This window comes from Pongo pygmaeus, chromosome 7 (genome assembly GCF_028885625.2).
Source record: "Pongo pygmaeus isolate AG05252 chromosome 7, NHGRI_mPonPyg2-v2.0_pri, whole genome shotgun sequence".
NCBI lineage: Eukaryota > Metazoa > Chordata > Mammalia > Primates > Hominidae > Pongo > Pongo pygmaeus.
Window position 1 is genome coordinate 145,677,060 of NC_072380.2, and position 14,246 is coordinate 145,691,305.

Below are 14,246 nucleotides of genomic sequence, written 5' to 3' on the forward strand. Positions count from 1 at the left end.
TGTGCTAATGGACTTATTTATATTTTTTAAAAATTCAAACTCTGTGGTCTTGAACCCCAATTCTCAGCTTATTAATTATAGATTATTTAATTGTATTAGGGATATGTCATGTTATATTTACTTTTGGATAAAACTTGCATTAGATGCATAATAACTCAGTAAGTTTTAAAAACAATGTTAATTTTTCCTTGTTTAGAAGTTAAGCACCTTATCAAGATATTAAGTTTTAAAATCTTGTTTTATAACTTTGTAACTTGAGAGTAATGGATGCTGTAGTGATGTCTTTCACATATGTGAAGATGAACAATAAAATTGTTTATTTACAAGTAATGGCTCTAATTACTTTTCTGGCAACACCTTTTATAATAAGGTTAGGAATACTATCCATTTATGAAGTACCTTTTCAAATAATTAATCTGCACTTATACACATTTATAATGAGTAAATTCAATTATAGAAATGATGACAACTGAATGAATGGGACACTTGACACCAGGCCTTTTATGTGGTATGTCCAACATGCTGTCTATAGAGCATTCAAGGTGCCCTACTTAATACCAAATATGCACTCTTCTTCCCCAGCAAAATTTGACTTGTATCTCAGTGGGAACAGAATTATTTATTTATTTAGTCCCCAGAAAATGATCTTTCATACTCCAGAGAACTACGGACAGTAGACCTGATAGTTATTCTCCACAAGATATGGAAGTAAAAAGATGTCTTGGGGACAAGCATGTTGTTTATAGTGCTAGCAATTTGATTCTTTATAAAGGCCTATGGTAGAATAGATTTTCAAAAAATGCGTATTATATATTTTGCTCTCAGATAAGTATATCAGAAGGAGATAGAGGTATTGCAGAACCATAGATTGCAAATTCATCCAATGTAGCTATTTTCTCTTGTTTTGAAAAATGGACACATTCACACATATTTTAACATGTAGGAAATTTTACAGCCAAATGAATAAAAATGTTCTTTTATGAAAGAACTGACAAAGTTCTAATTTTTTTTTAAAAGTATCAGTTGGCAGGAAGAAGGTAAAAACTCTCATCTAAGAATGCGACGTATTTTGTTTTTAAATCCAATGTTTTTAACTTACACTTTATCTCTTTGGTTTTTTTTTGTTGTTGTTGCTTGTTTTGTATTTTTTTTAGTCTTTTAACTCTGTATTGCTGGTGGCTCTGATTTCATGATGCATTGTGCTTATGAAACTCTAGCTTTCAGCACTAAAATGAGTTAAAGATAATGTTTTGTTAATTTGGTCATTGTTTTTCCTGTTCAGATCTTTCTTTAAAGGGAAACTGTCTACTTAGATCTTCACATTCAACTTAAAAGAAAATATTTTATAAGAAAACATCTAAAATCAAAAGCTTAAATGTATTCCTCTAATCCTTTAAAACATGAAAATGCTGTTTATTTTTTGAATTATTGTCATTGGCGATTATGGTCCCTAAAGGAGTATATTTCTATTTAATACTGAAAATATTTGTCCAGTAAGATAACATTTTATGTTCTGAAAATATTGTGAATAATATATTTTAAAAAATGAATTTAGACTGAAAGTTGACAGCATCCCTTTAAAGACAGCCTATTCAACTTTTAGTTAATAATTTGTGGGGTTCTTTTTGGTTTTTCATTTGTAATAGAAATGTTATATGTTGCTTAACAATGTTTCTGGATACTAAAGTTGCTTAACAGTCAAAATAGAATACAAGAACAAAAATGAAGAAGCCAAAATAAAAATATCAATTTTTTATTATTTATTCAGGCGATTTCACCTAAACCTCAAAGTCAGAAAAAAAATGAAGCTGACATTAGCAGTTCTGCCAACACTCAGAAACCTGCACTGTTATCCTCAACTTTGTCTTCAGGGAAGGCTCGCAGCAAGAAATGCAAACATGAATCTGGAGATTCTTCTGGGTGTATAAAACCCCCTAAATCACCACTTTCCCCAGAATTAATACAAGTCGAGGATTTGACGCTTGTATCTCAGCTTTCTTCTTCAGTGATAAATAAAACTAGTGAGCACAGATTTTTAAAAAATAGTTATTTATCCTATAAGATACATTAAAAACAGTTTGATTGTAGTTATATTGTATTTTTATGAAGTTGCTTTTTAAAAACTCAAGTGAATATGATAGGGAAGGCTTGAAACTATTTCAGGGGCAAAAACCATAGACATTTCTTACTGATTTATTGTTTAGAGACTACTGCTGGTTGAGAATCCTTTCCATTTAATAACACAGATTCCACTGTAGTTTGACTCTCCTCAGCTCATAATCCAAGCATACTGAGAGGCCTGATTCATTACAAAAAAAAAGAAAGTTATAAAAAGACCCATGATAGCTATTTTTACTTAAGACTATTCCTGTAGATTTTTTGTCCCCACTTGTCTATAACTTCCCTCTGCAATACATTTTATTCATTCTTATTATAATATTTATAGTCTAGACTTCAGTTTAATCTTTTTAATGAAAAAAAATGCTCCCATGATTGTATTTTTAAAGATTTTACTGTTTCAGTACTTCTAATTTTTCAAGAGTTAACGCAGTCTTTTTCGAAAACACCTTTCACATGGGTATATCTATCTCCCTATATATCTGTATATATAAATAATACAAGATTTGTGTTGACCCTGAGTTTCTCATATTAGTTTAGTATTCTAAGTTGGAGACATGAATAACAGTTATTTGAAAAGTCATTTGGTAAATGATGGTTTTTTTTGCTCTTTATGCAACAAATGAAATACATGATCAGTTGAGTGAATATGACATGTTTCCTTATGAACTATTCCATATTGTGTCTTCCAGAATAATCAAAGATGTTGGCATTCAGAAGACTTTTATCAAACATATTAATCTGTTTTCCTTCAGTTGCCATATTTTCTACTGAATCATTTTTTCATTTTGATCAGGTTTTGCTTTTTTGTTCTTTTTAATAGGTGGAAAGAATGGGAACATAATTCAATTGTTTTCCTAATAAGCTTCATTTCGTTATGGCATTTATCATGAAATAATGTCAGTAGTAGTCACTGGAATGTCATATGACATTAATAAACATTTTATTTTGGAAATTATATCTCGGTATTATAACCACAATATTATAGCAATTAAATTTTGTTCTTTCATATTTTTTAGTTATCAACATGTCTTTTTCGTTTTGATTGTAAAATTACTCTTAAATACCCAAACATCAATCTCTTTAGACTGTTCTTATTTCCTCTTTCTAAATTAACATGAATATACTGGCATATATAATCTTGCCTATTCTAGTCAAATGTGTTTATATGCCATGTAGAAAGAAGATATCTAAAAGTGTGAGAGACATTTCCAAATATTTATATTATATTGCTAGAAGATGCCTAAATTACTTACCAAGTTGTTAAAAAACACAAGTATACAATGTCATAATCTTAAATATCCTCATTATTTGCTCACAATAAGTATACAAAGTTGTTTTTGTTCATTTTTTTTTTTTTTTTTTTTAATGAATCAGGCCCAGACATGTTTATAAAACTCCATTTTGGGGGGATGATGATGGGATAAAATTATTTACATTAGTGTAAAGTAAATCACTAACTCTATAATGTTATATCATCTATGTCCCTGCCTTTTTTCCCTTAGAGTTTCTAGATTTGCAATGTAGCAAAAGGAATATATATATATATTTTTTTCCTTATCTTTTGCTGTAAAGAGACTATTTTCCCGAAGGAAAAATGGCAATTTACACAACGATCTGCAGTTAGGGAAATTAACTGTGGTCTGTCACTTGGGGGAGCTACTTGAAATTAATGTTCCATTTTATTTTCTTTTAGTTCTAGTAGAGTGTAGATTTTACAATTTTTGATTGACTCATTTTGAATGAGGGCACAATTTTTGCCTTTGATTACCTTTGGAACATGCCATTCCTTGTGGATATCTTATAACAACATCAGAGGGAAGAATATAAATCATTTTTTCCCATTTATCTCCTTAAATATTATAAGATGCTCCTGGTATGTATCTGCTTCGTGAACATTGAAGATCTTTTTCTAGGTCCTCCACAGCCTGTGAATCCCCCTAGACCTTTCAAGCATAGTGAGCGGAGAAGAAGATCTCAGCGTTTAGCCACCTTACCCATGCCTGATGATTCTGTAGAAAAGGTTTCTTCTCCCTCTCCAGCCACTGATGGGAAAGTATTCTCCATCAGTTCTCAAAATCAGCAAGAATCTTCAGTACCAGAGGGTAATGTATATTGATTTCCTATAGAACCAAACATAAAAGAAGATAAAGAAAAAACTAAAAGATAAAGATTTTTAAAATATTAAGATATTTCTGCTCTTATATCTTCTGGAGTTATAAGCACTTCACTTATTCTACAAATATTTATTGAGTGCCTTCTTTGTGCCAGGCACTGTTTAAATTATGTAACACTTTAATTCACAGTGATAGTAACTGAGCCATTTTATCTGTGTTAATATTATATTACACTCTTTATTTTGTGTAGTGCCTGATGTTGCACATTTGCCACTTGAGAAGCTGGGACCCTGTCTCCCTCTTGACTTAAGTCGTGGTTCAGAAGTTACAGCACCAGTAGCCTCAGATTCCTCTTACCATAATGAATGTCCCAGGGCAGAAAAAGAGGATACACAGATGCTTCCAAATCCTTCTTCCAAAGCAATAGCTGATGGAAGAGGACCTCCAGCAGCAGCAGGTAAAAGAAAAAAAATAAAGGCTCTTATAAGTAGATAAGTAGCTAGGCTTGCAGTTATTAGGTATAAACATTTTGAGGTTTAACTACATTATTTTGATTCCTATATAATTCCTTTTCATAAATACTTTAACATTTATAGGAGAGCTTCTCTGTTTTAAAGGTCTTTTGTGTGATCATTTTACAATCATATTCCCTGGACATACATGCTTCTTAACCTTGTCACTTGATCTGTTTCCTTCTCCCTGCTTCTTTTTTATATATCCTTATTTCTATTAAATATAAATTATTAGAGCCAAGTATAATTACAGGAATTCTTACTTTTGAAGCCAGGAAATACTTAATGGGATCAGTACTTTGGTTTAAGGATTTTGATAGAATTTAATATTTAAGAAACACTGAACTATATGCCTGTATCTTAAGTATAATTCCATATTTTGGGGCAGAATCCTCCAAATTGAATTAAATTTGCTATAAAGTTATTTGAGGAGTGCAAGATGTAAAATCAGCCATCCTTAATAACACATTTTTTGCATGATTTTGTGATATTTATTGTAGTTCGAAAGCATTTGGATGTGTATTTTACCAAGCTGATATTTTAAATCTAACAGAATATCGATTCATGTTTCCCTTATGTGGGTGCATTGTTTTATTTAGAAGTTTTTAAGAATTATAACCTGATCCAGAATACACATAATAAGAAAAGGCCAATACTAGTTACAAATGCACTTCTGGTAAATTACTATTGGAATTAGATGTTTGAAGGAAGTCTGAATTTAGTTTGTTGTGAGTTGGAGAAAAACATAAGGCAGTTTGTTGATTTCGTTACCAAGGGTGTTGGTGATCATTGTGTTTACAGGCGTCTTCCCTGAAACCACTTTATCCATTTTTTGGATGAAGCATAAAATGAAACTTATTCTTTTATGGTGATGGCATGTATTGAAATAAAATGATTGAAGTAACTTAAGAGACATATACTCATTTTTATTAATTTTTATCTTTATATAAAGGTTGAAGTTACTTTGTACATGATAATTCTTTATCATGTTTAAAAAAATAAAACAATACCCAAATCTGAATATTTGTAGATTTTGAAACATTTCCTGTAGTTTCTTAAATCAATTCTATTGTCTTTTGACTCTTGGTCTTTCCTTAAGATAATTAATTTTTCTTTTCCACTTTTCCACAAGATTTCCAAATTATCATTGACCCATTGAGATACTTTTTTGATAAAGGGCTTATTCAGTTTTTAACGATCTGGAATTTGTTACCGTACTGAATATATGAAAAATATGTTAAAGTTATAAGGTTGTATATCCATTGGGAAAATTATTTTCAGATGTACATGTGAAAATATTTACATTTTTCTTTAAAAGTATTCTAATACTAGTAACAATATTGAAATATAGGCCAATATAAGTAACTGTGTAATAACTAAGAGTCTTACATTAACAGATTATATGTCCTAAAATATCAATGTAGTGATTGTGCATGGAAGTCCTTGACTTAGATGATTTTGCTTCTAACCAGATTATTAACCTCCTCTTTTCAGAATTTCTAGCATATTTGTGGCAATATGGCTGACTACCTTAGAGGAAGGCACACGAATATTCTTTCCCTTTTTAAATATTAGCAGTAACTATTGGAAAAGTAAAATAAATAAGATCGTTTTCTGAGAAAGTAAAAGGTAGAGAGGAGTTTAGCTATAATTTGAATTTGTGGAAGAGTAAGGATTATCTGGGTATGATGAGCTTAATAGTACAGTAGCTGTCAACTTTAATTGATTATGGCAAGGAAATGCATAGTTTTAATTGTTAATTACTGAAGGTTTATTAGAGGGTTGAACACAGTATTTGAATAGAGGGAGGTAAAATTCTAATTTGTTTCTGTGACCTCTTAATTTTTAGTTTTTGAAGAAAGTAGTGCAATTTAGGTCATGTTCGAACTGAACACCTTTTGATTACAACCTTTGTGCGCCTGTCCCACTTGCATTAAATTCTCAGTGGTCTCTATGCTTTTCTCCTTAACCTTTTTGTTATTCACCCTCTCTTGACCATTTTGCAGTATTTGTTATGCTTCTGTCTGTTCCCCAAGTCCTCTTACATCTAGAGTCAAAGTGCCAGGTTTTTATGTTTTTATTTCTCTGATACATATATACATATATGCACACACTCATACACACATGTATGTTTGGTTGGTGTCCATATTAATTATAAAAGTAAATTTTGTTACTGTTGAATTTTAAAACTGATAATTGAAAACATTCTTTACAGTTTGTCAGAGACATTTTCTGAGTTATTTTTATCAAATTGAAACTCTTGGGGAGTTTAGAATGATGAGGGTGTTAGTTGCTAACTGTGAAATTGTTCGACATGGTTAGGTTTTTACTTTTGGGGGAGCAAGATAAATTCACGCTGTTGAGTTTAGCATTTGATGCTGAAGGATTGATGAGATTTGCAAATAGTCCAGTTATTATATACAACTTTTCTTAATTGTTTTCCAGTAGAGGTAATGAACTTGCAATAATCTATGTTCTACTGGGATGGATGCCCACATGTCTAGCCACTGTTAAGAATGCTATTGCTGCCTACATTACCAAACAAGTAATTTGTATCTTTGTAAAAATTGATGCCTTTGTTTTTATTTTACTATCAGGATGCTTTCTCACAGAGCCAGTCAATTTTAGATAAGGATACAGCCTCAGGAAATCTTAATTCTGTTAGTATCTGGGAGGATAGAGTAAATCAAGTTTTTTGAAAAGTGGTCTTTTGAAAAATACTCTTGGTTCAGGTTCTCACAGGCACCTTGGGCCAACAGTTATCTATTGCCCCTTGTCACACAATTCTCTTTAGGTGGGAAGCACAGTGTGAACAGATATGGAATGTGCCTTCCGGAAACTTAGAGTCTAGAAGGGACACAAAGCTAATAACTGAAATACAAATATTTAAAGCAAGATGTAAGTGCCTGAAGAGGTGTAAAGTACTCTTGGGTGTAAAGGAAGAAAAGATTGCCCCAAGAGGCCTCTGGTAGAGCCTCTTAAAAACTCTGGAGAGACAAACCATCTGCCTTCTCTTCCTGCTTCCTTGAAACTCAGTTTTTCATCTATATGATGAGATTATAGTAGATGATGTCTGTGGTCACTTTTGGCTCTACAATGTTGATGTTTTACTTATCATTAATCAGGCATTTGATAGAGTCTATGTTTATTCCAAAAAAAAAAGATTATGATATAGGATTATTTTCAGCTTAAAAACGTCAATTAAGATAGCCTTAGAGATGATAACTTACTGTTTGTAACCACTGTGAAGACAAAATTGGCATTAGTAGGTTGTATGAATATAATTTTGAGCCATTTTAAAAAGTTACTCTTGTATTAAAAGAAATACTTTTAGTAACACATCTTCATTTTTTTTTTTTTATTTTTTAGCAAATTAGTAAATAAGTATCAAGGAGCATTTACCTGTTTTATTGCAGCATGTCTTAGTTAGCATGGATAGGAATGTTGGCTTGATGTGGCCATGCAGAGTGTACCTTTATGTAACATCAGGATGTCCATGAGCAGGTGCCCTGAGTTTTCGGGTAGCATTCGATGAAGTGCATCAGGCTTTGCTTCAGTGTCATTCAGTCATCTTAGTTTTTAAATGAAATGTAGATGTAAGTAAATGTATTTACTTATTACATAGATACTTACATAGATACTATGATACTTACTATCATAGATGAGATAGTTGGACTCTTCTTAGTGAATCTTCTGTAGAGTGCTCATGAATTATATTATCGATTGGTTAATATTATCCATTTTATCACCAGTGAAAAACAGAAGTAGGTCATGGGGTTGGTCTAAGTATGGCAAAAAAGCATGTTCTCAGTTCTACCTAATCTGCCTGTGGCGGGTTTTGAAATGGCCTACATTTTTATTCCAACATCTCATGTGAACTTTACATTTACTATTTAAAAGTCTTTTTGTTTTAAATTGTTTTTCAATTTATTTTCCAGATTTGTTCAAAACAAAACTACAACTGGAGACTCTATTGCCTCCACCCTCATACCAAATGTTCATGGCTTCTACAGAGCCTGGGGTTTCCATGGAGAGTCTCAGAGATTGCCTCTCTTTTTAGTCAGAAGAATCTGTAATGTTTAGCATACCAGAAGAGGCTTGAGAAACCACTCTACATTACTAGTTTTTTGAGTTGTGTGCAGGCAGGCATGGTTCAGAGATCTGCCTCTCTGACTTTAACTAGAGTAGCTCCATTTGTGTTTTGGTTTTTGTTGCTGCGTTTTGTATTCAGCTGCCAGATAATTTTTTTTTTTTTAAATGTTCTGTTGTTAAAATTTAGTTTAAAGATTACTATTCTACAAGCTAATGTTCTGGTACTTTGGTCACCAAATTCTAGCATGTGGTAAAATAAGGACGAGATAGTGAACTTCTTGTAAAACTAAACTTATTTTTCTTGTTGACTTCTGGAATGGTCTGTTTTGTTTTCCTATTTGTGTGTAAGTATTTTTTAAAGTCCTGCCGTTGCATATATGAATATTTATTTTAATATCCTTACTTGAGTAAAACATCAACATCAACATCAACATCAACCCTTTATGAGTCTCCCAGTTTTACTTTTGAAATTTTATCATTTATGAAATCGAAAGGTTTGGGAACCACTAGAACAAGTAAAAACTAAATCTAGAACTGACTCTCTGGACTCCACTCTGGGAATGACTGCATCTCTTCTGCTGTGTTAACTTCTGTGTTTCTGGTGCAGTGGTTCATAACTGCTTTATTTGTCTTCCAAGTACCTAAGGGGTGCACACATTCCATTCAGTAAAAGTAGCCTAGTAAGGCAGTTCCTTTAATCTGACTCCCTGTCCCCACTCCAGGAGATTCTAAACGTCATTGCTCCACCTTTTCCCTAGAGATCCAGTGCTCCAGAGATGTAAGAACTTAAGAGGCAATGATCACTGTTAGCAATATATCTGAATATATCTGTACTACCACTGAGGATTTGGAAAGCACATGCCTCATGGTTTGCATTGTAAATGCTTTATTGTTTTCAAGGAAATTGCATAAAATTTATAAAGTTCAGATAGTGCAGCAAGTAGTAAACAGAAGTGATGCATTTCTTCAACAGTCTTGCTAATAAGAAAATTTAATTGTGTTTCCCTTTGCTGTGATATCTCTTTCATTTTTTCTGTCATAAGAAATGGAGATTATTGGTATTCTTATTTAGGTTTAAACCTACTTGCTAGAGCCTTATTGGCACTTGATTTGAGTGGTATTTTTATATTTTTATTATGTTTAAATGATAGAAAATATTTGAAGTAAGATGAATGAAATGTCAGCTTTTTTGGTACTGTTGTAGAATGATCTTAAAAAATTAAAAAACTGGTAAATGGTGACATTAAAGCATAATTTAATAGACTAAAATTGTATTTTACATGTACTGTAGTATTTTTCTTAGATGAACATTAGCCACAAATAGATATTAGCATTGGGAATGGTTGAATATGAATTGATTAAATGTACCTGTGTCAGCTGCACAGTAATTAAAAGTGCAATATTGGTTTAAAAATGAATTTTGGACTATTAATAATACCTATGTTTTATTGGAATATTTATTGAGATTGAATATTTTAATGTATAAGTATGTCTTTGTATCTTACATTTATATATAGAACAAAAGTGGTTTGCAGAACAGTTTTATTTTGGCTATTATCATTACCTAACAGTGCATTCATGATGGAGTTCAAAGGTACAAGTTTGTTTTAGGCACAAGAGCTTAAATGTTAGTTTTAAAAATGTGTACAGATTGTTGAAAACCAGTATGCTCTAATATGGAGTTTAATATTTCATTTGGATAATCCAGATAGCATTCATGTCATAACTGTCACAGAAGTAGAAATGGTACCTGGAACTACTACTCAGATGAATTTCAGAATCTTTTGGATTGCCAAAGGCTGTGGTGCTAGAGTAGACCTTTACTGATGGCCTAGTACAGTTAACTTTTTCTTTATGGTTAGACCCCTATTTATGCTATTTCTGGAAATAGTGTAGTGTCAAATTATTACCCTACCACAAAGGAGAAAATGAAAAAAATTACATATTTACCAATCTTTGGACTAGACATCTTACATATTTTGACTCACATAATCGTTATAACTCCATGAGGTATATAGACTTATTCCTGTTTGACAGATACAGAAGCACAGAGGCATTAAATGATGTCCTCAAGGCCACAGAGCTAGTAAGTGGTGGAACCAGAAGTTGAACTTAAGTAGTTTGAATAACAAAAATCACATTTAATTTATTGTTTTGGTTGTTTTTTAAGGTAAGAAATCTCACTGCTTTGTTACCAGTTCAGGCAGTAAAACATGTAGACCGTTAGGAGAAAAAGAGTCATAAAAATTGCTTTTATGAGCAATTGTAATGTAAAATATTGTCCCATACTTTTAAGTTTTTCTGATTAAACTTACATATTTTTTCCCCTAACCCACAGGAATATCGAAAACAGAAAAAAAAATGAAATTGGAGGAAAAAAGCTCAACAGCATTTGGTATGAACAGAAAGTAATCTTTAAGCAAAAGACTATAAAGCTTGACAGAGAGGGAGGACATAGTCTGCCCCTTACTCTTTACCAGTTAATGCTACCTTAGGTGTAAGTGATCATCTGTTTTAGTTCTTACTAGTGTTAGTCAGCTCCAGATATATGATTTATTAAACACATATCTTGTTTTATATGTAACTTTTTTGTCAAGAGAGTCTCTTGCTTTCTCTGAAGGAACTTTTGTGTTTATGATCATCCCTAGTCAAAATTATGGCTATTCAAAAATAGACCTCGATTTAATATTGTTGAGACTTTAGAGAATGGATGATAGATTAAAATAGTAATTTTTTCACACTTTCTTCTTCATTATAGTTTATAAAAATGTTATTGAGTTTTCTGCTATATTTTCTGTTTTCTGTGCTGTAATGACTAAAAGTCACAAAATAATGGACGATAGTCTTAAATATACTGTAGATTAGTTAACTGGAGCTTGAGTCACTGAAAGTTGCTGAAATATGTTGGATAAATTATAGGCTAAACCATTGCGAGTTGGAGCAATAGCTAGTAGGATATGTGTGATGATTTAATTTGAAATGTAGGATACTGCTCTAATATTTATTTTTTTAAGTACATATGATTGGGGAAAAGAATGCTTTACAATTTTGGAAAAATTAGTTTAATGAAATACATTTTTTTCCTCATGTTCTTAGCCTTCATTGTTAAACACACAAAGAATGTAAATAAAGACTGGAGGAGTTGTTTATGAATTGATTTAATTATTTTTAAAGCTTATCCAAAGCAAAAAGTACATCAGGTTTTTTTTTTTTTTTTTTAAATCTCCTAATTTATTCTCTCATTAAATTACATATGGAAATGCTGAGTCTCTTCATTCAGGTCCTTTGTAAATTGTGGAGTTTAACTTTTTACCACATCAGGAAATTGAGAATATTACTCATTGAAAGGTTTTAACTACTGTCTGTGTTAACTTTAAGGTATCAGGAGTTGGGATTTCTCAGCACTGCTAATGAAGATCCCCTCTTATAGTCCAATAAGCTTATCAGGACTTCCAGAGTCATGACATGAACAGTTTAATTGAACCCATCCACTCTGGGCAGGTGACTGGAATAGCTGATTAAAACATAAATGCTGCTTTTAGGTTAACCACAAAGGAACAACTCAGGATCAGTCGTGATTGCTAAAGTATTCACTTTTATCTTTTAGGTAAGAGAAAAGAAAAAGATAAGGAAAGAAGAGAGAAGAGAGACAAAGATCACTACAAACCAAAACAGAAAAAGAAGAAAAAAAAGAAAAAGAAATCTAAGCAGCATGGTAAGTACACTGAGATGGTTATTCCCTCTTTTTTTAAAATTTGAAGTTTCCTTTGATTCCCCTTTTCTTTTACAAAATGGAGTCATGACAAGATCCCCGTGTTGAGAACTGAAAGGTTTCTGTAGCTTTCCTTTGACATGAAATTTCAAAAATATACTACTCTGTTTCACTCTGGCCTATAAATTAATTGTTGCAACTGATTAGACATTTTTCCTTCCAGCATTATGGTAGACTCGATGCCCTGACCAAGCACCCTTTAGCATGCTCAAGTAATTATTCTCAGTCTAGAATTGTGGAGTTCCTTAAGTTAGCTTTCAAGAATGAGAGTGAAATAGATATTTTTAGAAGAATTTGAGAAACCAACAGAATTTGGTATCAGCAAAGGCCATGTGAAGATGGAGCAGAAATCAGAGGGATGCAGCCCCAAGCCAAGGAGCCAGAGGAACCAGAAGCTGCAAGAGGCAAGGAAGGATTTGGCCCGGGGGCTTCCAGAGGGAGCACTTCGTTGTCAAGCCCTGATTTTGGACTTCCAGCTTTCAGAACTTTGAGAGAATAAATTGCTGTTGTTTTAAGCCACTGAATTTATGGTAATTTCTTATGGCACCCCTAGGAATGAACACAACTCCAAATTTATTTTAAATGATTTAAATAACTTTGCTATCAAAATCAGGAGAGAATAATATGGGAAAGCACAGCCACAAACTCTTCTTACTTATGGATATAGATCCAAAATCCATAAATAAATGTTATGAAATTAAATCTAACGATGTGTTAAAATGATATGACCACATAGAGTTGGTATGCAAAATTGTATCAGAAAATTAGATGAAACTCAATTGTTAAAACATAGTGAAGTCTGTTTCAAACGTGCTGTATTGGCACAACTAACCAGGTAGGTAATAGCAGATGTTGCTGAGGAAATGAAGGCAACTACACAACTACTGTGGGAAACAGATGGGGACCAGGGAGTAAGGTGACGATGTGTGTGCCATGTGGCCTAAAAACTCCTGGGGAAACTCACACAGTGCATCAAATATGAGAGTGTTCACAGCAGCACTGGGAACAGCCCAGCTCTCCATCAAAAGTCATGCATTCCTTCAGTGGAATAAATAAATGAATTACAGCTACAGAATCTCAGGAACAAAATGGTAAGCTAAAAACCAAGTAACTGAAGAAAACATAATGTTTCACTTATATAAAGATAAAAAAGTTTTAAAACTAAACAGTATATTTTTAAGAGATTCAACTGTGTGTGGGAAAAGCATAAAGAAAAACTAGAGAATGATGAACAAAATTCAAGAGAGTGGTTGCCTCTAAGGTGGGGAAGGGCCATTATCAGTTCAAACTGGAAAATGGTGCAAAGGGACCTTCAAAAATTATGATATTCTCTTAAACTGCGTGATCAGTACCTAAGTGTTTTGTGCTATTGATATTCTTTGTGTCATACCCATTTTTTTCATATTTATTAGACATTTAATAAAACCAGTTTTAAAAAATACAAATCCAACTGGGCAGTTTTGTGGTTGGTAATCATTGTTGGTAAATTCTTCAGATTTTAACTCTCTCCATGGTCCAAAAATAACATTTAATTTTCCCACAGAATGTGAAGTTTTCACATTCTCGAATTCTAAAGCTGCCAGAGTAAATTTGAAGATACAGGATCAAAATGGGGTTCAAAGCTTGAAACTGCTT

At 32.3% G+C, this 14,246-nt stretch overlaps 1 protein-coding gene across 19 annotated transcripts in view; it reads left to right on the top strand.

The window, feature by feature from the left end:
* The window catches only part of PHF20L1 (PHD finger protein 20 like 1), a 73,962-nt gene that overhangs the window by 37,581 nt on the left and 22,135 nt on the right, over positions 1 to 14,246 (top strand). For all 19 annotated transcript variants that reach the window (XM_054497774.2, XM_054497784.2, XM_054497780.2 and 16 more), the window contains 5 exons: positions 1,769 to 2,021; positions 4,035 to 4,223; positions 4,486 to 4,692; positions 11,178 to 11,234; positions 12,447 to 12,554. In XM_054497774.2, the coding sequence (XP_054353749.1) occupies positions 1,769 to 2,021; positions 4,035 to 4,223; positions 4,486 to 4,692; positions 11,178 to 11,234; positions 12,447 to 12,554 (814 nt within the window). The remainder of the gene's footprint in view (positions 1 to 1,768; positions 2,022 to 4,034; positions 4,224 to 4,485; positions 4,693 to 11,177; positions 11,235 to 12,446; positions 12,555 to 14,246) is intronic.